The sequence below is a fragment of the Orbicella faveolata genome, unplaced genomic scaffold (assembly GCF_042242905.1).
Source record: "Orbicella faveolata isolate gen_17 unplaced genomic scaffold, um_ofav_v1 contig_13, whole genome shotgun sequence".
NCBI lineage: Eukaryota > Metazoa > Cnidaria > Anthozoa > Scleractinia > Merulinidae > Orbicella > Orbicella faveolata.
This window is the reverse complement of record NW_028301540.1, coordinates 29,266,286-29,291,728: the sequence shown is the minus strand read 5'-3', so window position 1 is coordinate 29,291,728 and position 25,443 is coordinate 29,266,286. Positions and strand designations below refer to the sequence as shown.

The 25,443-nt window shown below is 40.4% G+C and overlaps 2 protein-coding genes and 1 pseudogene across 2 annotated transcripts; 2 read left to right on the top strand and 1 right to left on the bottom strand.

The window, feature by feature from the left end:
- Window positions 1–34: 34 nt before the first annotated feature.
- LOC110053656 (FYVE and coiled-coil domain-containing protein 1-like) lies at window positions 35–19,085 on the top strand. Its single transcript, XM_089285969.1, has 19 exons — window positions 35–165; window positions 1,617–1,736; window positions 2,001–2,101; window positions 2,437–2,543; window positions 2,758–2,901; window positions 3,341–3,419; window positions 4,547–5,677; window positions 6,420–6,556; window positions 7,253–7,325; window positions 7,437–7,973; window positions 8,557–8,718; window positions 9,571–9,809; window positions 11,002–11,140; window positions 11,613–11,686; window positions 12,505–12,713; window positions 13,423–13,886; window positions 14,531–14,590; window positions 15,592–15,701; window positions 17,125–19,085. The coding sequence occupies exons 1-19, from the start codon at window positions 117–119 to the stop codon at window positions 17,198–17,200; spliced, it is 4,011 nt and encodes a 1,336-aa protein (XP_089142095.1). The 5' UTR covers window positions 35–116; the 3' UTR covers window positions 17,201–19,085.
- A 142-nt stretch (window positions 19,086–19,227) lies between these two features.
- On the top strand, window positions 19,228–21,292 carry LOC110053643 (uncharacterized). The gene has a single exon (XM_020759898.2). It carries the CDS (start codon window positions 19,657–19,659, stop codon window positions 20,446–20,448), a length of 792 nt encoding a protein of 263 aa, XP_020615557.1. The 5' UTR covers window positions 19,228–19,656; the 3' UTR covers window positions 20,449–21,292.
- Window positions 21,293–22,418: 1,126 nt separating this feature from the next.
- On the bottom strand, window positions 22,419–24,752 carry LOC110053654 (BTB/POZ domain-containing protein 6-like; annotated as a pseudogene).
- Window positions 24,753–25,443: the final 691 nt, after the last annotated feature.

Here is a 25,443-nt window from a genome sequence, read left to right as displayed (position 1 = left end):
CATGTGACTTACTCACGGTCTCGAACATGGCGGACTTTGAACAACTTTTGAGTTAGTTTTTTTTTTTTTCAATGAAGCGATCATATGAAAAGAAATCGCAGTGATGAACTGATGTAATGGAGGCATTTATAATCGATCCAGCTAAACTGATAGGCGACATCGTCGGTGAGTGCTTATGAAAACTATAAGACAACTGTGCACAAATATGTTGCGTGATCTGAAACACCACTGGCAATGATTCAATGATAGGAATCACACATTATCGCACCTCAATGCACGCAAATGTGGCGAAAATTTAGCATTGGCAAGAAACCGCTGATTCAATTATTATGCTGATTGGTTCTTTTGTACTTTGAAATGCTCGTGGAATACATTATTGCGGGTGTTTTTTCGTAGATAAATTGTTGCATTTTCCACCAAATTCTGTAAGATCGCTGCCTGCATTATTTAAGACTTACGCCGCTGTTATTCATTTTATGGAGATTACAACATAGCATAAAATATTGCATATTATTTTATGAGGCTTACAGCGTAGCTCCAAACGTTTCATGTTATTTTATGGGACAACATCTTAACATAAAATACGTGTTCTTTCAATTTAACAGCCAACTGTCGACGCAGTTATTTTCCGTGAATTCGACCAGATTTATGGTTTTTAGTAAACCGAAGGTCGAGTCTTCAATTCTAAAGATCGTCATACTGTCGGATATCTAACGTTGTGTGTAATTTGCTGCCGTTTATTTTGTTTAAATTGATTTTGCATTTTTTTAATTATCACTTTTTCTTTGTTCTTGTTATTGCATCATTGAATTGAGACAAATTTAAAGAATAACCCGATTATTTAAAACTTAAATAAACTTACTACTTGAACAAACTGAAAACTGATAGATTTAACTATGATGATTGCAAAATTTGATGATATGTTTGGGTTGGGGGAGTTCCACCTTGTTCGAAATAAGTCACCGTAGAAAGAGATCAGTTATATACCATTCAGAATGCATGTGTATGTCATATGCAGTGGAGGAAAATTTCTTGGATTGCAAACTATGGAAAATAGCACCAACTTCTGCAAGTATCTATAACCTTATTGACTTGACATTGTAGAATGGTGGATGTGCTCTCAATCGCACATGTACTGTCTGGAAATATGGATTTAAATAGGGTTTTTAAATTTAATTTAATTTAATGTAATTTAATTTAATTTAATTTTATTAATTTTTTTATTTTATTTTATTTTATTTTATTGTATTGTATTTCATTTCATTTCATTTCATTTTATTTTATTTATTTTATTTTATTTTATTTTATTTTATTTTATTTTATTGTAATTTAATTTTATTTTATTTTATTTTATTAATTTTTTTATTTTATTCTATTTTATTCTATTCTATTCTATTCTATTCTATTCTATTCTATTCTATTCTATTCTATTCTATTCTATTCTATTTTATTTTATTTTATTATTCCTTTTTGTCAAAATTTGAAACTTTGAAAGGTGGGGGAGGGGAGGGGAGGGTGGTTCAGAACCCTTGGAACCCTTCCCTTGTTATGCCCCTGGCCAGTCGTCTCTGTTTCCTGACACACTTTTGCTATATTTTTTTTACCGCTGTGAACAGGTTACATATCTGAATTAAAGAACACCTACCAGTCATCGCAGTTACCAGTGACTGATGACGAGACCATTCTTCATAAGTTCTGTGTCAAGCTCGAGACTGTGCTGAGACATGAGCAAAAGGGTAACGTCCAACGTTAATTTATTAGTGGTGATAAGGAGGCTGAGTAACATTATAATCTAAGCCTTGTGGTTTCTTGCTTTCAGTCACCAACTCTCCAATGAATTTTGTAAATTTCTTAACTCTATCACTCAGTAACCAACTCTCCAAGGTTCCTGTGAATGAGTCTTAGAAATATCTTTCAATACATTTGATGGATACAGCTTTCTAATTTGTTAACAAAGATAAATTTACAATTTCATATCAAATGCATTTTATTTACTGTAGAAAAATATTCTCTTCTTGGGGTGAGAAAGGACTACTGGAATTTTATTAGTGACTGCATTCCTAAAGATGATGGAGTCAGAGTTGTTCATGCTATACCGCAGGTATGATGTCTGTCTGTCAGCTATTATTTTGAGATGCTAAGATGTTAGATGCCTATTTGTAAATTAGAAGTGCCAGTAAGAAAATTGAAAGTATTGTACTTAATAACAGATCAACAACTGGATGGCAAAATATTGTTTCTAAGTTCAGTAGCATTGTATTTTGACCTGAATCAAGTCGCAGAGGAGTCCATGTAATATTAATTTGTCAGGCTAGAGTGATGTCAAAATGTTTTTTTATTTGTTTGTTTGTTTGTTTGTTTGTTTTTTTTAAAAAGGTATTCTAAATACTTAGTTTGATACATTTAAATTCTGAGTGAATGTTGTTTTACTTGAAGGTCAGAACACCCCAAGGCAAAGGAAGAGCTTTCATTCGCTACTCACTGGTTAAAAAGTCACTGGCAGATGCAATTCAGAGGTGTTTGGTCATGAGAAAACAATTGAGGTAGGCAAATGTTGACATTTTGTACAGTCACCTTATGTGAGAAAGTCATCTGCATATTAGCTGCTGTTTGGAAAAGGAGACTGCAGTTGAGGAACAGTGCAAACGGACCTGAAAGAACAGTGGAAATCAAGTCTAGTGGCTTATCGATAGTTTGTTATTTACAGTAACTCTGATTTTTTAACCCTAGAACAACTTTTTGTACTTTCTATTTCAGTGCATTTTACAATCCTGCAGCAATCCTCTGCCACCCCTCCCTGTCAACTGCTCTGGTTAACAAATTGTATGACTTGAATGACCTTGAGTTTGATCTTCCTTGTGGAGGACATGAGCTTGATATATCATGGCCAGCATTTTCAAGGTATGTGTACTGACAATAATATTATCTTAAAGTTAGTATTCTGCACGCCTTTCGGGCCTATGTTCCTAGCTTGAGCTTTCTAGAAGATTAGATCCGATAGATAGACTGATAATGTTTTCAGCACATTTGTACAGTGTAATGGCCCCCTTAGGATATAACATCCTTTGGTTGCGACATTAAACCCTCCAGCAACTTCTCGTACAAAGGTAACAGCCTGATGGAGGTTAGAAAAATCAGCAAGAAATTTTTGAAATGATGTCTTTACATAGCTAGTTGTAACTTGGTGTTACATGTGTTAGATCTGATGTGATCATGATTCCATGCACCTGCACAACCAGTCGTTTTCGTTTTAAGCTTCTTGATGCACTCAGTCTGTTGAACATATCATCACACTTCACATCACTTTGAGACTGAATTGTACATATTGTATATTTGCCAGGAGGTCGTTTATGGACAATCAAGGTTCTGTATCTGGTCGACGCAGCAGTGTCAGTAGCATGACCAGTGTTGACTTGAGGGTATGATACACTTCAGTGATTGAGTGGAACAAATCTGTTCAAATTTCCATGATCAAGGAAGAACACAGTTAATATTTGTACTGACTGTACAAACTGAGTCTGTTTGACAAATAGAAGTGACTGAGTCTGTGATTTATTTGACAGAAATTGCTTAGCGAAGGGAACATTGTACTGATCCTTACAGAACTGTGTCGATTTTGTGGTGGTCCTGGGTGCTTGTGCTTTTTTTCTCAATTGATATTTAGAGATCTAGAACAGCAATCATAATCTTATAAAAGCATATAAATTTGTGCAGCTTTCATCTGTTAAGATTTGTTAGTAAGTAGTATTAGTATAGGTAATCAGACGGTTTTTCTTGTTCAACTTGCACAAGTGAGTTTTTCAAAAAGCTGAAATTGCATGAGCCACTTCAGCTCGCGCAATTTCAGCTTTTGAAAAACTCACAAGTACAAGTTAATTCCAAATTGAATGAGAAAAACCGTATGATTACTTGCTAATAATTATATAAACATGAAAAAATTTGCTTGGAGGAAGTGCCAGAATATCTTTATTAAAGCCATTATTTCTCATTCGAGAAAACTTTTTTCAAAGTTTCTGCACTAAGTTTTCGTTATCATTTTACGTGATATCATTGGCTTAGAAAATTTCCTATTGTCTCTCAGCCAATCATAATCCAGAATTATGATGTGTAATTTGCACTGGTGTTACACTTTGTGCACTTAAGTGTTACGCTTTAACTGCACTGCTCTCAGCCAATCAGAATCAAGTAATTTTTTCATGATTGTATATTATTAAACTATTAAAAACATATTTTAAAACTTTTTTTTATCAAACTTTTAGTCAACTAAAAGTTGATTAAAGTTAACTAAACGTAAAGATTTCAAGCACATTTAAGGTATAGCAAAGAAAAGACTTTGGAAACAATTTTTTTTCCTTCTTTTTTTTCCTCACTTCTCGCTTGATTATCTATTTTCCCTTTAGTTATTAAATTCTTATTACCATCATGCATGATATTTTATCGATATTCTTAGGAGAAATTTAATTCTGGTCACTGTTGGTGACGTTAATGTAATCTTTAATCCAAGACTTTTGGCATTTTATCTGACGGTATGGTGTACCTTTTACAGAATGAGAGACCAGACCCTCTTACTGGCCTAGCATCAGAGGTTTCAGCTTTAAAAGCGACCTTTGTCGAGGAAAACTCCCTCGGAAAGACAGAACTGTCAGATGGTGGTTTAGATAATGTGAGCATGGCTGATTCAACAGTGGAAACTCCTACCATTACTGATATGACATTGGAAATCTCTCATCTTCACCAGCGAATCTTGAAATGGAAAGCTGATATGGAATCTCAACTATCTAAAGCTTCAAATGATGCCAAGAAGGCGAACGATGATCGAAAGTTTACTAGTCAAGATTACGAGCTTAAAATCAAGCAGCTTAATGAACGATACAGCAATTTAACGAAAGGTGTGTCAGAGGAAATGAATGCTAAAGTGAAAGAACTGTTTGTAAAGCTAACTACAGCGGAAAAGGCATTGAGTCAACGGGAAGCCGAGATCGAGACTCTTAAAGAGGAAGTTAGGGTGTCTGTGAGCTCGTCACATGAAGCACAAAGGTCCGCCATTGAACTGGAAAAACTTATCACGGCCTCGGAGAGAAAACAGAGCGAACTGACTTCTGAATGCGAGCAATTAAAAGAACGGCTTAAACGGAAAGATGAAATGACTGTAGAACTAGAAACGAAGCTGTCAGAACTAAAAGAAAAGTGTAACAAGCTTGAATTGTCTGAAACAGAATCCAACAAAAAAGTTGCAGAGTTGCAGGGAGAGCTCAAAGCAAAAGAAGTAGTGTTAGAGAGAGTGCAAGAATCTTTTGAAAAGTTGAACGGGATGGTGTTTGGGTCTTTTGAAGAGCTGGAGAGCGAGTTGAAAGGTAGACTCATGGATAGAGAGAGAGGCTTGCAAAACCAAAGCGCTGAAAACAGAAGGCTTGAAACAAACATGGTGGAGATCCAGCAACAAAATAGAGACTTCACGGCTAAACTTGCAGAGGCAAAGGCGAAAATCGAGGAGTTCGAAAACGCTAGCATCGAGTCGCAAAACGTGATTCAAGACTTGAGAACGCAGCTTAAGTCACAGGAGCAGATGCAAGAAACTTTTCTGTCTGAACTAAACGAAACTTTTCAAAGTCAGGAAGGCGTCGATGTTCAGGATGGTCACCACGTGGCAAAAGATTTCAGCAAAGTTATTTTAAAGGTACGAAATCATTTCAATGCGCGTAAGTCTCATTTATGTTCTAGGCTCTGTCCACTCTACGCCGAAGGAATTAAACAACGCAACAATCACCGGTCATTTTGGATTTGCATTTGAGGAAAACTCAGACAGGGAAATCACGTGATTGTCGTGACGTCATCGTTTTCGAAGAGCTCCGTTTTCAAAATGTTTACCGTCCACACTAAAACGCACAGCCGGCGTTTTCAAATTCCTTCGGTTTGAAGAGCGTTTTCGAAAAGCTCCGTCCTCGTGACGGATTATTGTAGGCGGTAGGCCCAACCGTAGAAATAAAGCTGCGTTTTCAAATTTCTCCGGCGTGCTGCGGACGGGCCCTGAGTACTGCCTAGTTCTCTCAGTCCTGAACGATTCATTTATTTCGGTGACGTATCCCAGACGAACCGTTTTTCGCTTGGACCAGACGATCCAAAAGGGATTGTCCGCGGCGAAATATTGAAGCTTAGGAACTAGGCAAGCTTTAGCACGAGCACCGAGTTATGACTGCACGTGTGCAGTTGGGACAGTCTAAGAAGCGTAAGCAACTCTAGCTTCTTGAGTGCTCTCCAAACTTCCCAAGTGCGTCATAACTCGATGCAAAGCTAAAAACATGAACAAATTGTTTTATAATATTGTAAGTAGAAATGGGGAAGTAAAGTTAACTTAGCTCACTCCATGCTGCACCTTCTCACAACTCGTCGCTTTTATTTTGTCGTACTATGTTTTCTAGCGAGCCAAGCATCTTGTAGAAGAGATGTCATCCCTTCATCATCAACTAAACGAGAAAAGTACTCAGAAGGAACAGTTAGAAGAACATGTAGCTGAACTGCAGGGGAATATTGAACAGAAGAAGATAGAAATTATAAGGTGAGTGCGTAATTAGTCCAAAATATAGTATAAACATTTTGATGTACGGGAACAGAAGACATTGTTCCTTGCGGATGGAGTGTTGTTTATTGTAACACGGCATTCTGTATTACCTCCCCCCCCCCCCCCCCGCCTCGCCCCGCCCCGCCCCGCCCCCGGTAGAAACACCTGATATAATATTTGAGTAAATAGTTTCTCCCGACTCGCCACCAGTATTACATTACGGACTTTTTAATGTTTGGACCAGAAAAAAGGGTCCGAAAGTAAAACCGTCCGAAATTTTATGCGTCCGAAATATTCACAGTACAGTATAAAAATTTTAAGTAACTCAAAAGCTCCTAGTTTCCTTTATCAAATGAACTCCAGTTGAGACACTGCTTGAGCCACGTAACGGCTCGATACAATTTGTGTTATTTCCCCGTCAGTGTATCTGTAAAACCTTGACAGTGCAGTAAAACTATCATTTTCATAGATGTTGTTTCAGTCTAATTCGTGTTTTGTAGTCGTAAACTTACTTTAGGTATGTTTCAGCAAAGTGTTCGAAGATTAAACGTCCGAAATTCTTTACGTCCAAGATTTTTTGCAAGTCATGTATGCGGTAAGGTCGTCTCAAAATCGTATCTAGTTTTTAGCATCACCTCCTTAGAATAATTTCAGGCAACGGATAAAGACTGATTTTGATCAAAATGCTTGCAGTTTGAATGAAGAAGTCGACAGCTCACGAAGAAGAATCGAATTTATTAATGAAGAAAAAGATCTCCTTGAAAAGGTATGGACCAACATTGCATCCAGTTTTCACGGCCGCGGAAATATTTGACTGATCACTCCGGCCATCTCAGTCTCTTCGTGACCAGCAGCATTTTATTTGTTCTCGTTCCAGGAGAAAATGGAAGCGGATGACAAGCTTGCACAACTCGAGAAATCAGAACAGTCGTTAAAGTCAGACATATCTTTGGTTGTTGAAGAAAAGTGCCAGGCTTTGAATGAACTGACAACACTTAAAGGCCTTCAAGACGAGGAGCAGAAAATGATATCGCACGCGCAAGACGAACTAGCAGCTCTGAAAGAACAGCTTGAGGAGACTGTTGAATCTAAACAAAGACTAGAAACCGACTTAGCAAACATTACAGATACGCTAACAACAATAGATGCTGAAAAGAAAGACCTGGATGACCAGGTCAAAACGTTAGAGGAGAAGATGTCGAACTGTCAGGACGAGAGGATCGGCTTGGAGCACGAGTTGGACGTTGCTAGGCAACAACTGGAAGCAGCCAATGAGGCGAGGATTCGTGCGGAGCAGGGCCAGGTCAAGGCGCAGGAGCAACTGGAGAGCTTGCGATGCATGATGGATCAAGAAATCGCGGCGCTTAAATTTCAGCTCAGCTCTGAGACAATGAAATATGAAACTGAACTCAAGGTATGAGATAAGTGGTTAACTTGAAACCAGGGCTTTCTGAACAAGACTGATATAAAAAAGATTTGAGGTAATTTTTTTTAATTGGTGATGACAGTGCCTCGTGGACAGTCCGGCAGATTAACTCCGAATCCAGAAATTAGGATTCGACTTCTAACCAGGGTAGTTGCTTTCTCCGCCCAGCCGTGGCCAAGGAGAATAAATGGGCTGTCAAGAAGCTTGACAGACGAGGGGGAAGGGGGGGGGGGGTGCCTTCCAATGGACTAACAGCCCATCTAGGGAGGAGTAAGTACTACTCCTACTCACTGATTGAAAACTGATCAGTGTAAAGGTTTCTCCGATCCTTTCCCTAGAACGCACGTAAATCGTTTTATCTTTTACAGCTTACAAACGAGTCTTAAAAAATTTTCATTCGTTTCGAATAGTGGGCTTTAGTTTAATTAATTTCTAAGACAAATAGAAAATTACATCAGTTTAAAATGCTGAATGCTGAAAGTAAGAGGTTGAACCGTTCTCGAACTGTAATGGGAATATCGAATTTTTCACTTGAATGTGTTTCTCGCGATTTTGTTTTTTCATTTTGTAGAGTTTGTCAGATCAAATCCAAGAGTATAACAGTGTGAAAGAGCGCTTATCAGAACAACAGGAGTTAATTGCTGACCTAGAAGCTCGTTTAAAAGAACGGAATGACACTCTACAACACGACAAGCACAAATACGTGTCGGAAATAAAACATCTTCGAAACGAGGTTAGTTCAAGGTTAGAAATAATGGTTTATACCGTGTACTGAGTCGGAGTATTTTCATATAAGAATTCCTAGCAAGCTTAACTCAGTTGTGCCGTCATTTCTTACCACATGTTCTCACGGATTGGCAAAATATCCTGCATGAACGGCTCGCGAGTGCTTTGCTACCGAGGTGGAGTCGCGAAGCCGCGAGGAAAAGTTTCTGACTAGTGCCTTACAGCTTCTCCTTGCGGCTTCTCCGTTAGATACCCCGCCGATCTGACAAATTTCTCGCGCGGGAAATCCCGATAGCTATGCGGGGTAAACGTCAAAACTAATCCCAAGAAGACCATGGTGATGTTTATTATATTCGAACGTATTTTAATAGTGTAGCCTCGAGAATCTCTTGTAAATCATGGCAGTGGCTGGTGGTGTCCGACTTGCGTCATTAGCAATAGCTTCTTCCCCTCCCCCGCCCCCCTCCCGAAAAGGTCGTGGTTGCTCGTCGTCTCGCTTAGGGTATAAATCAAGGATTCTGGTCTCACTTAGGATGTTCAAGACGAAACGCCACTATTTTTAACAGTAAAAGTATCTTTAAGGGTACACTCGAAGGAATAATTATAATAAGAAACCGCCCTTATTGCAATTTTTTGTACTCGATTTCTGCCGGTCTCTCGAGGTCGGACTACTAGCGCGGGCTCCTTTCCTGAACAGCGGAAGCCTATTCTGTCTTAAGTGGTATCTTAACCTCGAACCACGACCGGATTGGTTTCCTTCAGGGGTTTAATTCAAATTTTCTGATTAGCATCCCCGACTTTTTCATGTTCACGCCCCCTGGCTTCTGTCACGGACTTAATAGCTGTGTTTTACGTTTAGGTACAACAGTACAAGACTGGATTTGACGAAAACAAGCTTAAACTGCGCGCGTTGGAAAACGAGCTCCTGTTGACATCAAAACAGTTGGAAGAGGAACGATCCAGGCAGCGAGATCTGAAAAAGAAAGTTGACGAAGTCGAAGAGGAGAAAGGTTTGACAAATCAGCAGTATGAGGCAAAAATAGCTCAGGTGCAGGAAGACATGGAGGAACTGAAAAACAGGCTGGTTGCGGTAACTAGGTATGATGGTTTCCGATCTTTCTGCAGTATCTTTACGTTTGTTGCGCTAAGCAAACGTGTAATCGCAGCCAAGCGCGGGAAACATGTAACTTCCACCAAGCGCGGGGAAAATGTAACCGCCGCAAATGTAGCTGCAACCGAGCGCGGGAAAATATGTAGTCGCAGCCAAGCGCGGGAAAACATGTAGTCGCAGGCAAGCGCGGGAAAAATTAAACCGCCGCCAAACGTGGGAGAACATATAACCACAGCCAAGCGCGGGAAAACGAGCATCTGTTGAGTCACTTTTGCTCCTGACTGGTTAACGTAAAAGGGAAGTATGATTTGATTGGCCATGGCTCGCCTGTTGCGCGAGTTTCAATATACAACAACAAACGCAAGCTCTAGCAACTGCGTATTAGAGCGGTTTTCAATTAAGTGTCGTAAAACCGAAACCAAACCAATTACTTACCAGTTAGACTACTCAGCTAATCTCAAACCAAACTAAAACCAAAACCAGAAACAAAGTAATTGTCTGATTACTTTCCACACTCGATTGAAAACTGCTCTATTACTCCCAGAAAGTACTGTTAAATAGTAAACCGTCTGCCCCATTGCCAAAAAAAACAGCGGACTTGGCAAAAATAAGTCTGGTGTTTAATTTTATCTGGTTATAATTGTCCAATAATCAAGTTTCGTGGTTCTCTCTTGAAATGTGATGTTATGGCCGTCGAAAACTGGATTAAACTTGAAATGGCAAAATATTATTATTTTCCCATGAAGCACGTGTGTGCTATCTCTTAAGCCCTGGCCAAGCGGACTCGTAAGAAGCCGCAAGTAGCCACAAGTTGAGCTTGCGAAGAGACTTGCGTTGGGTGACCAAACGGACTCGTAAGTTTCCTCGCAAGTACATCGAGTCCCATTTCAAGGCCCATATCCTGTATTTCATTGGCTAATAGGTTTCTATAACAACCAGTGAACGTCTTTCAACCTGTGTTGACTTGGGTTGGGTGGCCAAAGGGTGAAAAACTTGCGTCGACGTGCGTGCAAATTTGATCTCGATCAAAGTGAGCGCAAGTCATCACAAGTCAACGCAAGTGCACGCAAGGCCTGGCCAAATAGACTCGCAAGTAGACCCAAGTTTTCAACATTCGTCTACTTGCGAGTCCGTTTGGCTAGGACTTCACTTGAATGAATCAGTTGATGTTCACTTCAGAGAAAAAGCCGAGTTGTGGCAGAAAGCAGACGACATGGAGCATGAAATAAAGGTGAAAGCTGACGACAGATGGATGGATGACAGCGAAGTATCGCACTGTCTCGGATGCAAGGCCGAATTCTCTTTTCTCGTGAGAAAGGTTTGTGTCGTCAATATCCATTGCCGTATTTTTGCTCAGAAGCCCATTGGCCAGGAGGTCAATGCGCGCATCCAGAGATTCGGGTTCAGGTCCTCGCCGAGGTCCTAGCGTTGTTGTTACTAGTAAGTAAAGGGTGCGTTTTTTTTTTTTGGGGGGGGGGGGGTGGGGGCGGGAATCCAAGATTAGATCCTTACACTGAAAAACAGATTTTGCGTTTCTTTATTAAATAGTTTTAATCCAGGATCACTCGGATCATGGAACCTCAAAGGAAGCGACGAAACCTTACCCAGGGTGAATTCTTTGGTTCTTTGATGTACCATGAACCAAGCGATCCTCGATTAATCTGTTTAGGAAAGAAACGCAAAATCCGTTTTTCGATTCAAGAATTCATTCTTGGATTCTGCGATTTAATGGTACGATTCAAACGACTAAGGAATGATGTTTTTTTTTTTTTTTTTCATTATTTTCTCAGCATCATTGTAGAATATGTGGCCGCATCTTCTGTCATAATTGTTCCAATAACTGGCTTCAAACTCCTCACAGCAGGTATTTATCGTGTCATTTGATTTTAGCAGTTCACAACGACCCAGCGGTTGTAGTGCGACTGCTTCAAACAAGGCCATTCGACAAAAATCTGTGCGAATTGACGCAGAAAAAACTCGGATGAACAAAAGCATTCTGACAAATTGCCACTCTCAGCAAACTGCAGGCTACAGAAGCCATGATATTGTGACCATTGTAATCGTCTAAACACGCAAGCACTCTTTGTCAATTTGCAAAGAATTTGCTTACTTTGCCTTGTTTGGAGTAGTCGCATTGTGAGTTCGTTTTGTCGATCAGTAGTTGTCAAATGACGGGAATTTTAGGATGGGAGGACAAAAGCGACAATGAAGATGAAGATGAAGGCGACAATGGAAATGGATTGCACTGTGGACAAAATTAGAAACGCCCTGTGACGTTTTCAAGTTTTAATTCTCCGTTCCTTTAAATTGTTCAAAACATTTTGTAGAAAATAATAATATAGCTAAACAATGCCTCTGTATTCTAATCAACTGACAAGAGACTTTTTCCTCTCTTTTAATTATTGACTCGCCTATTTGGTTTGACTCGCTTGGATTTCTTGACTTGCTTCGATGACTCGACTGTCTTGACTTCCTCCTGGGATTTCGTTCTGCCAAACTCGAAGCAAAATAGGAATTTCTTTGGTAGCTAGCACCAGTTCTCAGTTCCGTTCAGTTGTCTACTTGAAGTGAACGTCTCATAAATGCCAGCTTCTAATTTCCAGCAAGAGAGTCATCGTCTCCTGTTTCCAGTTCATTGCGTCACTTTACCAATTTTCTGACATGTAGCTCTTTCTGGTTTAGGAAGCTGCGTCGAGTCTGCATTGCTTGTTTAAATGCCGATAAACGACTCAAACCCCAGCTTGTGGGAAGGCCACCAGAAATGGATGAGGAAACCAAATCAGATGTCAGTGAAATAACGTCACAGCGCACCGGAAGCGTGCTGAGTGGCCCGGATGAAAGCGACACAGGTGGCCTGGACGCTGCCGATACTCGCAGTGACTCTCAGCCAGGTACGCATTGTAATTCCTAGTCCCATGCTCAAGATGCGAATTCTCCGAACTGGCTGCGATACATTTCTTTAATTTTAAGATTAGTTTCTGAGAAATTGGTGGTATATCAAAGACAGTTCTTCTTATTGATGAGTAGTGACGAACGCCAAAGGGTTAAAAATACGCCAACAAAAGAACAAGGTTGATGGCGGGGTGTGGGTGTGTGGGGGGGGGGGGGGGGGGGGAGAAATACTCCTAGTCACTTCATGCTACAGAAACCAGTATAAGTTCTGGCGATATCAGTGGACCACTTGGTACGACACAGAGATTACCCTTTCCTTTAAGTACAAAGTTGACAAACATGACCTAATCGACAAAAATAGCCCTTACTAAAGTTGTTTTCCCTGTGGAGTTAGGGGATAATAATCTCTCAAAATCAATCGGTGTTAATTGACAAACTGTTGACCAAATGAGTTCGTTAAACCGGGGGAGCACTGCAGGACGCAAACAAGTCTTGTCCGTTGGCCGGGGGCATTTGGACTATCTGTCGGGCTTGTGGATTTTATTGACACAATTTGCAGTTTTTAGTTGTCTGGTTCGAGGTGAAATGAGGCGTTTGGTTAGACACACTAACTCCAACTTGACCAGACAGCAACTTGGCAAATCCATTTTGTTTGCAAAGTTGTACGTTTTAGTTCTTAACTGTTATTGTTGCTGCTAACTTATTTAGGACCCAGTACCTCGAGCGCCGATCCCCTGGATCCTCCCCAGTCCACCTCCACCCCTAAAAAGCCCGACAGAAAGGGAACCAATGACAAGGAGCGAAGCCAGAGCGTTACAAGCGAGGAAAATCACAAATATACTACCTTGAAATCTGCAAAAAAGGCGGAGGCAAAAGCAGCAGCCAAGAAACCGGTTGAACAACCTGTAGCTCGCGACTCGTCAGCAGAGGATGATGACGACGAAGGCTACGAAATTGTAGACGAAGGTGACGAAGAAGCATGTGAACAGCCGGAAGCTCAAGTGGTGGTCAGTGAAACCGACAATCGGGAAGATTTGGCCATACCCACGGTGAACGAGGAGCCCGGTCAGTTTTGGCACGTGACCGTACCCCCCGGAAAACGTCACTTGATCCAAGTGTTAGTGGGAACTACCCGGGCGACGCTGTCTTGGAAGTTTACAACTGAAAAGAAAGTGAGTACATAAACGAGGTGAACTTTCTTTAGTTTATTGGTTGTTCATTTTAAAAGCGCAGTCTGAGACACTGAGAATATTTTTGTCGTTGTTTTAAAAACAAAATGGCGGGTAATATATGATTTAATTTGTGCACAGTGAAAGGGCTGAAGACATAATTTGTTGTTCGTTTCCGTTTTTATTTCCAAAGTGAAGCCCGGCAGACTAGGATCTGTGTATCTCTCATAGATGTTCTCAATTAAGATCGACTTGTGAGACTTTACACGCAGTGATAGGTGCATCGGATGGCCATTCTGCACGCCGATTCAATATCGAAGTTTTGGTACCCGACAAATCAGCATGACTAACTTACCCTTTTCTCAGTTGCAATTGTTCAGTCAACTTCGTGAGTGTTCAATCAATCCACGTGACTTTTTCTTCCTGCTTTGACGTAAATCCGATCCATCGAGCCGGCACGTTTGCTGGTATCTAAAGGGATCGGGTCGCTGACTTGCCGCTCATGAGAGGGTTATCAGAGTGGGGGTTGAAGATCCTAGGGGAGCTTGATGCTTGCGTGATCCTTGGGGTTTTGTGTGACCGTAAGGGGTGCTATATATGGAATTCATGATACTAAACCCTCACTATTTTCTTTTCTTCTTTTGTAGAGCATACGTTTTGGAGTTGCGTTTAAACTGTCAGAGACAAAAAAAGACAGCGAGTGTGAGGTAAAGATTACAATCTTTCAAAGTTTTATTTATTCTTTATTACTTGATCCGTTTTAAGAAACTATCCACCCCGCCTGAGAACCACATGGATTTATTCTTAGAAAGCTCTCATATGATGTCCAGGATTGAACTGGAAAATACTTTAGCAACATTCACTGGGTGGTTTGTCATGTTCATATTTATACCTCATACTAAATCGTACCTTTCAGGTACGCTTCCGCGGCATATCCGGCGAGTATGGTCAAGCCATTGTTCATATTTTGGCGTGACTTAGTCGAGCCGTAATACCCATGGCAAGACTAAACGAGAACAGTAGACACGGCTTCTTATTGGCTAATTGCGAATTTGAGCACCGTACTTAACAGAATTATGTATATGTTAGCGAACTCAGGTTTATCAGCGAGGCCACCTTGTGATGTTTCTCATAAAAGCGTGGGGGCATCTCATTCGCGTTTAATCCTAGACGTGGTAACTGGCAAGTTAATATTGTGCTAAGTTAGAACAAGAGAAAGTGATGTAATTAAAGTACTGTAGAGCGATTTTCAACTGAGTATCGGAAGTATAATTCGCGTTTGCTCTGGTTTTGCGTATTACGCTAAGGCAAGTAGCGTGCCCGAGGGGTCAGCGCGTCGGACTCGCAATCCAGCAATTACTGACCGCTACCTGGATTTGTTTCACGGTAGCCCCGAGTTCAAATCCTGGGCCACGCTTGTAAATAGCCAACTGGTTCGCCTCCAGCCAGGTGGGAATGTTAACGATGTTATGTTCAATTTGATTGTTTGCTCGACCCCACTAGCCTTTGTGCTATAAACACTGTTAGCCAAGGGTAAGTAAAGGTTATTTATTTATTAGTGGATGGCCTGTGTCCATCGTGATTGGTGTGAGTTAACACTCTGGTTTTGGCTTAACTACGCTCAAGTGAAAACCGCTCTAATATTAATTATTATTTAAAAGCTCGATTTCTAGTGAATTTGATGATCATACTTTCCGTTGCGTTACAGACTGTTGTGCCGTTATCTCAGTACAGTTCTCAGCTGAAGTCGATCAAGGGTGAAATAAAAGACGTATCTCCCGGAATATATGTTCTTGTTTTCGATAACACATTCTCAAGGTAAGAGGTCTTACTAGAAACTCGAGTACTTGTACCGGCGAACTAAACAAATTTGGACGTGATATCAATGTAGATGTTTTTCTTATGATCACGGATCTCGCGTCAATTGCAAGATACGTTTCCTTACCACTTCTCGTGCAACAGATTGCATTAAAAGTTGGAAAGCTTTGTTCCACGTGTTACCTACCCATACAAGTTTGGGCGCAAACTGCACGAAGTCGAAGCAGTGTTTTCTTCGTGCAACATGTTGCCTTAACTTGTAACGCGGTTGATAATATGCGTAACGCTTTTCAGCGTGCAATGCAAAGTTAAAATTAGGCAAATTTTACGTGTATTCGCGTCGCACGCTAGGAAAAGAAAGAGACTCCTCGCAGTCTAAAATAAAGAAAATGTTTCCCATATTAATTGGCCTCTACATGAGAATTTTCATTGTCATTCTTGATATTTCTGCCAAAACTTTATCCATTTAGTGATGAATAGACCATTTTACAGTCGTCCGCTCAGTGACCTGACCTTTGAATGGCAGCGAGACTGGAGGTGACCTTGTTTTGATACAGACGTCACTGCTTTTGTCATGTAAATCAAGTTGTTCGTATGCTAACTAGTTGGCATTTAACCCTTTGAATACCAAACTTTCGCCAAAAAATACCGTTTTTAAGCGTTTAGTCAGGTTTTTTAGCTGCCATGACGCTAAATAAACCTAAGTTTTGCTAAAAAAGCTTTTTTTTTTTTACTAAAAGGAGAGATTTTGCGAGGATTAGGTACAAAATTGAGCAAAACTTCAGGTCCGGGCATGCTCATAAGCCAAATTTTTTTTTTTTTTTTTTTTTTTTTTTTTTTGCTATTAACCGTTCTCAATTTCATTTGTTGGCCCTTTCCTTTCTGTTTTTCTCGGCCCTTTTACACTGGCTACCTTTTGCATTGTATGTTCTTTCTGGCTGCAGTGAAAAGTTGGATGTTAATTACGCGCGAAGCCTAGAAATGGACCTTGATCAATCATAGGCGTTGTGGACCATTTTACCACCGTTTTTGCACCAAAACTGATAAACGTTGTTTTTCGATTTGCGACGTCGGAATGTCTTCGATATCTAAACCTGACCATTGTGCGGAAAGGGCTAGCCTAGCACTACTATCTGCTTATCAAGAATATCTGATGACATTTTAAATTTGATGACGTCACAAGTGGTACAAAGAGCAGGACCATTAATGACGCATATATGCGTAGTTGGTATTCAAAGGGTTAAATGAGAAAAGCTGACAGGTCTTTTTCCCAAAGCAAGGTCACCCCCAGCCTCGCTTGCATTCAGAGGCCAGGTAACTGAGAACACAACTATAAAATGATCTGTTACACTAGTTTCTGATCAAACAAGCTAGAAATGTTTTAAAAAATGTGACTCTTAACTTTTACTTTTTGTGGTCCTAGGTTTACCTCGAAGCGTTTATTCTGCATGGTGCAAGTAACGCGGAAGGACAATGACGACGGCGATTCTGAAACGTAGAAAAAGTGGAATATTCGTCGTTAAAATTTTATGTGGCATCGAAGAGAACCGTTTCCAATGACGTTAAAAGCTGGGAGTACTTCTGGTCATGTGGTTGGTTCAAAAAGCTAGTACAACGTGTTTGAACCAATCAGGGCATCGGTACTTATGTGACTTTCCCGCGCTAACCAAAAGTGACCTTGGTCGCTTTGCATTCGACCAAAAATTCCGGTTTAAATTTTCGGAGATTTCCAGTGGCCAATGAAACCGCATTGTACGCAATTTCCCGAAAAGAGTACAACCTCGCAAGGTATACTAAAATTTAAGAAACTTTCAGTTACCGGGAATTACCGTTTCACTTGATTTTCCTCTCGGAGTTTTGTGTGAAATTTTCGGTTGAATGGTTCGTATTTCGGAAATTCAATATTTCCGGATTTTTTTGTAAACTTTTCCCAGGAAGTTTTTCTTACCATTTACAACCGATTTTGGTTGAATGGAGAGTACTCCAGTTACATAACTCAAGTTTCAGCCCAGTGCCACTGGAAATCCTTTCACTGCCTTTTTTTTGTTACTCTCATTATGCATTGTTAATCCTCCCTCCTTTCTCGTGTTAATCCTGCCAACCTTTCCTATAGAATGTGCATAATGCGACAAACAGCGCCCGACTCACTGTAGTAGTTTATCGAACATACATTTTTAGCTTTTGAGGTCTGTTGTAATACACTTATACAGGAGTCTAGAAAGTAATGTCAAAATGAGCTGGAAAATTTTTCTAGGTAGAAGATATATTTTGGGATAACTTTTAAAAGAGTAACTTTATTTACATACAAAAGTCTATGTACCGTTAGTGTAAATTTCCATACTTAAATGTCCATTAATTTAAATTTCAATTACTTAAATTATGCCTAACCTTGATAGATGATGACATTACTGGGAATTAACAGTAAGGATGGTATAAATTATGTGCTTTCTATACATAAGTTATTATTGCCTTAAATACTAGGAACGTACCTTATCACGTCCCACCTATTGAATAGTGCCAAAGGTATGTTCTTCTTTATAGCTTCGAGATCAAGCTGTTTTCGGTGATTTTTCTCTTTTTGCGAATCGTGGTCTGAAAATGGAAAAGGAATGTTCGTATAGCAGCATGAAAACAGTACCACTTAGCATGTTTTCACTCTAACGGGCTTAAAGACGATTTCCAGTCCGTACTGCTCAGTCTCAGTACCCTAATATTTATAACCATTATAATTCTCACTCGAATCGATGTAATTCGTTTATCTTTGAGGCCTTTCAAATTCTTTGTCCAACAGCTTCATTAGTTTTTGCAGCTGCGAAGTTGTTTCATCAAGTGACACGAGAAAGAACGAAGCATAAAACTTCGACCGCTTCGCATCCATAATGACTGTTGTTTTGAAACTTTGAATTTACTTCATGTAAGTAGACATCTTTTGTGATGTCTTACATGAAACAAAACATAAAACGCAAACAAACTCTTGAGAGTGTGCAGTACGGACTGGAAATCATCTGTAAACAGAAGCTGGCTTTTGTCGACCCGCCTAAATCAGCATCATCTGATGCCTGAAGACCATCTCAAACCAATATTTATAGTGTGAAAACAAACTTAGCGAGACCTTGATTACTCTTGAGAGAGCGGTTTTCGATTGGGTGTTGTAAAACCAAAACCAAACCAATTACTTACCAATTAGACTACTCAGCCAATCTCAAACCATAGTAAAACCTAAACCAAAACCAAAGTAATTACCTGATTGCTTTCGACACTCGACTGAAAGCCGCGCAGTCTATCACGAAAAACCGAATTTAATAATTGCGTTAATACACATTGTTGCAAAGAACTTACTTAGATTATGTCTTTCATTAAAGAGTGAAACCCATTTAATTTGAACATTGAATGGAGATTTGAATCGTTGCTAAAACTCTTATCTTTCGCTCACATTTTTCGAATATTTTCGTCTTAACACAGGTCGCGAGTCATCCAAATTCCGAGAAAAGCGCACAATCTTCTATCAAAAGGCAAACTACGTTATGTCCGTGGATTTTTGCGGTTTTTTTCTGCGCTAACATTGGCCAACATACGCCCGTTACGGTATCCACATTTTTCGTATTTCGTCGTCATTTCTTTCTCGTTACTTTCTCTTACTTGCATACCCGGTGTAATAATTCAGTTTAACCTTATCGCGGAGGGTTTCAGGAACAAAAACCGACTGCTTGTAATCTTCTGGAGAGGTCGCGATCAACTCACCGACGACAGTAACGCACGGGCTCTTGGAAGGATTATATATCGCTATGACGTAATTTTCCGAGAATTGTTTGTCTTTTGTTTCAAGATATATACGCTTTTCTCGGAATTCGGATCACTCGCGATCTGCTTAACAGAAGTTCCACGAACATTGTAAGCCTTCAGCCCAATGAAAACTCATTAGCAAAGGTACTTGGGATTGTGAACAGGCACCAGCATGACTTCGTTACTCGTCTGGATTGGTCGATTTGGATTTTTCGCTCTGATGATCGTTCAGGGTATATCACTCTCTTCCTACCCAGCAAACTACGAATACAACGCCAACGCTGGTTTCTATGGGTTGATTCTCTTGTTCGTTCCCGCTCTCCTGATATGGCTGTTCATCATGTGCAACGATGGGCGTCTTCCTTGGCTCTTCGTCGTGTGGGTCTTGTACACATGGGTTGCATTGGTGCCTCTCATTGGAACCATCTTTGGTCGAATCGAGGACGACATCAACAAAGACGCATTCTTTGGTCCTAACGTCTTGAAAATGACACTGTGTATTTCACCGCTTTTGCTGTTGCTGTTGCTAAACACCGCGGTGGACTCTACTGATTATCAAGAACTGGTGTTAAAGTTATCTCTCCAAATCGCGCTGGATCTCTTCGATGGGGTTGAGATGCTGGAAGTCATCCTAGAGGAGAACGAACTCAACCATGGTGTTCCAAAGAGTTTCGAGAGAGTCATCATTGCCTTCGTCTGTGTCAGCATCTTGGTGTCGCCGTTGCAGTTGGTGGAGAACAAGCTGACCCGAAATGACGGGGCGGGCGGCTGGGATGTCTTCACGTATCCAGCGGTTTTGCGTATTGCCATTCAGATACTTTGTGTCAATGGTGTGTTTCTCGTTCTCCGCTTGGTCCTCTTCTTCGAGTACGGCAGAGATGCATCAATCTTTATCGCGAAAAATGGTATCCTGCTTATCCTTAGTTCGATAGAGTTGTGCACGATCTCCGATTGCTGTGGTTGATTATGACTAATTCACTATGAAGTCTTCCTGAAGTCTTCTGAAGTCACTATTCTTCTTACGATGCTCTTCCGTTATAGCCTTTTGGAAGACCTTTCAAAACTGGTGGACAAACAAAACGAAACAGCAACTAGCATTATCAAATAGTGTGATTTTATACGGTATTTTTGACAAAACGGAACATAGTTACCCTTTGAAGTATGTGCTTCTAATTGCGAAATTTTCTATATACTGCAGCTGCCTGCACGACGAAAAGCTCTCTTTCGAAAAAGCTCTCTTACTGCTTTCCAAAAATCCTTTCAACATATTATTTAACATGCACTGATGGCGGGTTTTCTTTCTTTTGTTAACTAAGTAATGCTTTTTTTTTGTTGTTTTTTCGTTGTAATATAATGCTCATACTGTACATATATAGCAAAGGCAGCGTTAGTAGTGCTGCCTTTTGTTTGAAACTTTAAAGCAAAAAAAAAGAAACTGGACATTTTCGAAACTGTATTGTTATAGCTATGTAAAGAACAATGTAATGTATAGTCTTAACGATCATATTGTACTGTAAGTAAGTAAGTTTTGTGTTGTAATATTGTTATTTCCACTCTTTATTTGTTTAGTCTTTTCCTATGTATATCGTGTTTGTAAATCAATTTTAAAAAAAATTAAGTCTTCCTGCCAGCGTTGCTCATAAAGTTTGCTCAGACATAGCTCAGTTCTATTTGCACTCTGCTAGAGAAAATAGTTTATTAACTCTGATCACAAATATTAGCCGAATTTCGTACTTTGTCCTTAAGAATGCCGATTTGCAATCGATTAGTTTGTTGGTAACGCCATTGATTAAAGTAGGGTGTCACGATGTTTGTATCATTGGTTTACTCGAACTGGTATATTTCACATCTATCTATCTTTGGAATACCCATGATAAGACAAATGTAATTAACTAGTTGTTTTGATTTATTTTGGTGTTGTCCATTCCTAGCTCTTCTCTTGCCTTGGTCATTGTTTTTATTAGAACTTTCCTCTCTTCTTGAATAGCGCGCGCGAAGTCCTCTGTTATGTAAGCATCTGAGTGCACAGTGGAGTGTTAAATTTTACCTCGTTTCGACCAAACAAGGTTTCCGTCCTCTCGGCATACGAAGCGCGCTATGATCGGTCTTGTTCTTTCCTGCATTGGTTTTCCCACACGTTGAACCGCATGGAATCTTGTTGAAGAGGCGTCCAGATTCAAATCTCTCTGTAAGATGTCGCAGATCATAGCCTTGCAATCTTCCTTCTCCGTTTCTTTAATGTTGCTGAATCGCAGATTTTCTCGTCTCGTATACTGCTCTAATTTGGTATTTCTTTCGGTTTCTAGTTTAAGTTGTTTCTCCAGGTCTAAAATTCTCTTGTTCATGGCTTCAATGTTGTACGTATTTGCCTCGGCTACATTCTTGACGGCCTCTTTCAGTAACTCGACATCTTCTTGTGTGCGGCTCAAGCTTTTCTCCACTTCCTTGATAGTGTCTTTCATTCACAGCGTCAAGGTCTTCCTTAAATTCGTGTCGAAGTTTTTTCATATCTTCATGAATTTTAGCAAAGCCTTCCGAACACCACTTTCTTGAGGCAGTCGATGAAATCTTTTAGTAGTTGCAAGTTGTCTGAAGGAGTCATGCCTTCTTCTTCAACCGATGAGCTCGAGCCTTTCTTGGAGCGCTTTTTCGCTCTCATCGGCCTAAAAATTGCTACTTAATCGCGAGGACGTTAAGGGCTTATTCCCAAAGTGCGCTTGTCAGCCTAAACTGGGCGAGAAAAAGACCATTTTGGCACAGAACGTTAATCAAAGCGTCTGCTTGCCATGAAGCCGGGCCCATATTCATATCCTTTATATGGCCGTCTCACCACTCCTTTTTCACTTTTTTTTTAAACCAATCAAACATTGAAAACGGGTCACGGGACCCAACTAATCATCTGCTAAAACCAAAACATGAGTTAAGGTCGTTACGTTGTTTTCAAGTTCGAAGGTGTTTCTTTACTTACATCGACTAATTGTTCAGTTATATGCATGTAACAACCATAATTCCATCCAGGTGCCTTTCTCTTACTAATACAATTATTGTGAGCTTTTTATAACTCAAATAGCAGTACAATTTATTAATTAAGTCTTATTTGGTTGGCATTACAGCCTTCTAACCCATCGTTGAAAAATATACCTGAACTGGAACTGAAAAAAACCCAGTCCATTTAAACAGAGTTTATTCAATTGTAGAAAGAAAAAGTACTAGAAACGACCTGGAGCTGGGAAAGTGAAATGTTCGGAATGTCTTCGGGACGTCAACGGCAATCTTCGGACGTCTTCGGGTCATCTTGAACATCCTGGCACTCCCATTCCAGAGATAAACCTTTCCCGCTTTTGATCAGTAAAAGTTGGTAGGTATGTTTACATTCACATAGACATCAGCGCTTTAAAGTTTGTATTTAAAAATTTTCCTTATTTATCTTAATATTTTACGTTCATGATCATTTGTGGAGTTAATGTCTGCACAATTACTCTAAAAAGGCAAACACGCATCTGGCCATGCTTCCACAAATGTACGTGTCCCAGACCTGCTTTATAGTTGCCTCAAGTTGTGTAAATTCTTTAAATTAATCAAAATATCTTTGCTGAATTAAAACAGCCGTGAACTGATATAATGAAGTACAGTGTATCCGATCAGTGACAGCGTCTTTAGGCCCGGCCTAAGCCAAGTAGATCAAGCTAACAAAGGAATGCCCAGATATTTTTGCACTAGTCTGGGAAGCTTCGTCAAAAGGTAACCAATTTTAAAAAGATTCTCGAAGACTGATTGAACTACAAAACTTTGCTGAAAACAAAAACTGGAAGTTGGCCTCTTGTTACAGAGGTTCCATTGAAGCTAGACTTTGCGTGAATAAACGCGAATTTTACTCCTTCGCACTCAACATCCGTTTGCCCTCCTGCTCCGTACCATGATGTCGGACCATCCATAAATGCCTCTATCTCGTACACCCTACCTTCTACTAGACAAACTGGATTATCAAGCAATACATCAAAGCCATAATAGCAATTAGTCTCGAGTTTTATGCAGGCTGAGTATGATCCTGATTGTTTTATAACAGAAGAGCCATCCGTGGTGTCTTTGACGTCCGCGTCGATAGAGTACTCGCCGCCTTCAGCCCCAAACAGCCGAACTCCGTGGAGGTTGATCGGTTTGTTGACAGTGAAACCAATACTGTCTTTTGATGAGCTACGGTAGGTCCAACCGAGCGAATTAGAATTGAACAGCCTAAATCTTTGAAATCGATGAAATTTCGAATTCGTAATCCTTTTGGCCTGGATGAATGGTAGAGGAGATGTTAGCACACCACTGAAGTGTTTCATCAGGTCGCCAACCTCTTGAATAGTAAGAATGTAAGAATCAAATACATCAGAGCGAAACTCCTTCTGTGATATCGATGGAAACCGGATCGCTTTCACGATTTCTTCACCCAGAATTCGTCTCTTTACCTCGCCATCAGGACTTTTTCCTTGTCTTTCACTTTCCTTAGTGGCCCAGCGATTCACAGCTTTAAACATTTCCACTTCCTTTACGTTCAACTTCTCTCTCTTTACCAAGGACTCAACAATAGATAGCTCAAGTGTGACAAACTCATCTGACGTCACAGCTTCTTCCGTCTCCATTTCAATTACTTTCCAGCATCGATCTTCCAAATCTTTATCTTCATATTTCTGAGCATGCAGTAGAATGCAAACACGTTAGAGGCCTCTAGGTTATCTCGCAGATATTCTGAGCATTTCTCCGCGAGTGAAGGGACCATGTATTTCTCCGCCAAGTACAGCACTTGCATCACATTCCTTCCGTTCAAATTCACTTTGTCAGTGTACAAGAAACGAAACATCTCAAACAGGCTCTCGTACTCACAGTCCGACCGTTCAATAGAGTTTTTAGTCCCCGCCATTTGGCCATAAAACATGGGATAGAACACAGGACTGCTGATTGCAAGCACAAACTTGTGAGCTGGTATCATCTTCTTAATTTCGGTTTTGCCACTCGACACGGAACAACAAAGTTCACATCGCTCAATAGCTCGTTGTTGAAAATAAACGAGATTCTCTCTGCAACAGTTGATCGTTTCATTTGCTAGTTCTCTTCAGCAACAGCCATCTCTTCTCTTTTCTTTACAGGCTTTATTCGGAGCTTCAGTGTTTCGGTATCTGCGGCTAGGTACAGCGGAGCCCGGTACTGAAATACGGGCACCAAAGCGACAACCGAAAGTGTCGGTATCAGGAGGGAGGGGTGCCTCCTAATACCACCTGAGAGGTGAAGCAAAACAGTACCTGGGAGTCTGTGGGGGCGTTCCGTTTAAGGTTAAACGTCACGAACAGATTTTTGATCAATACATAGACTAAAGAATACAATTTTACAATTGCAAGGGACGGAACAACATCATAGAACTGAAGAAGGCTGGACACGGAATGACTGCATTAAAACTTTCAGACGGCCGGAGAAGTGAACTCTAATTGCGTGAGCACAGTGATCATGGCTCAGTTCAGACGGCCGGAAGAAAGACAGTTGATCAGATATGTCACGCTATCAGGCTATAACGCTATCATCCTTCTTTATTAGAAATAAAGTGGCATATGTTTGCAAAGCTTTCATTTTCTAACTATGTGGAATGTTACATAATTTTGAGAAATGGAAAGTGTACAGTGGACAGATTCCCAGTTTTCACTCTGTCCGTTGTCCTCCGTCGCAGTAACCCAATCCAGATCTGGCTCTGATCTCATCTTGAAGGACTGGAGGGGGGGGGGTTAAGGGGGGGGGGGGTACGGAGCGGAATCTACTCCATCCGTGTGTGTAGTTCGTCCAAAAGAGTTTTTCCTTTTTAGCAACATATGACCTTAAATCATCTGGTAATTACGTCATGATTTCAAGCAATATTTCGTGAGTTTAATTCGAAAAACGACAAAAAATGCCCAAAATGGCTCGAAGCGTATTTAAATCAACTTAC

Coding starts and splice junctions, on each gene's coding strand:
- LOC110053656 (XM_089285969.1), top strand. CDS start 117: ATGGAGGCATTTATAATCGATCCAGCTAAACTGATAGGCGACATCGTC. Junction 2,102..2,436: donor TTGTTCATGCTATACCGCAG/GTATGATGTCTG, acceptor TTTTACTTGAAG/GTCAGAACACCCCAAGGCAA. Junction 7,974..8,556: donor AATATGAAACTGAACTCAAG/GTATGAGATAAG, acceptor TTCATTTTGTAG/AGTTTGTCAGATCAAATCCA.
- LOC110053643 (XM_020759898.2), top strand. CDS start 19,657: ATGACTTCGTTACTCGTCTGGATTGGTCGATTTGGATTTTTCGCTCTG.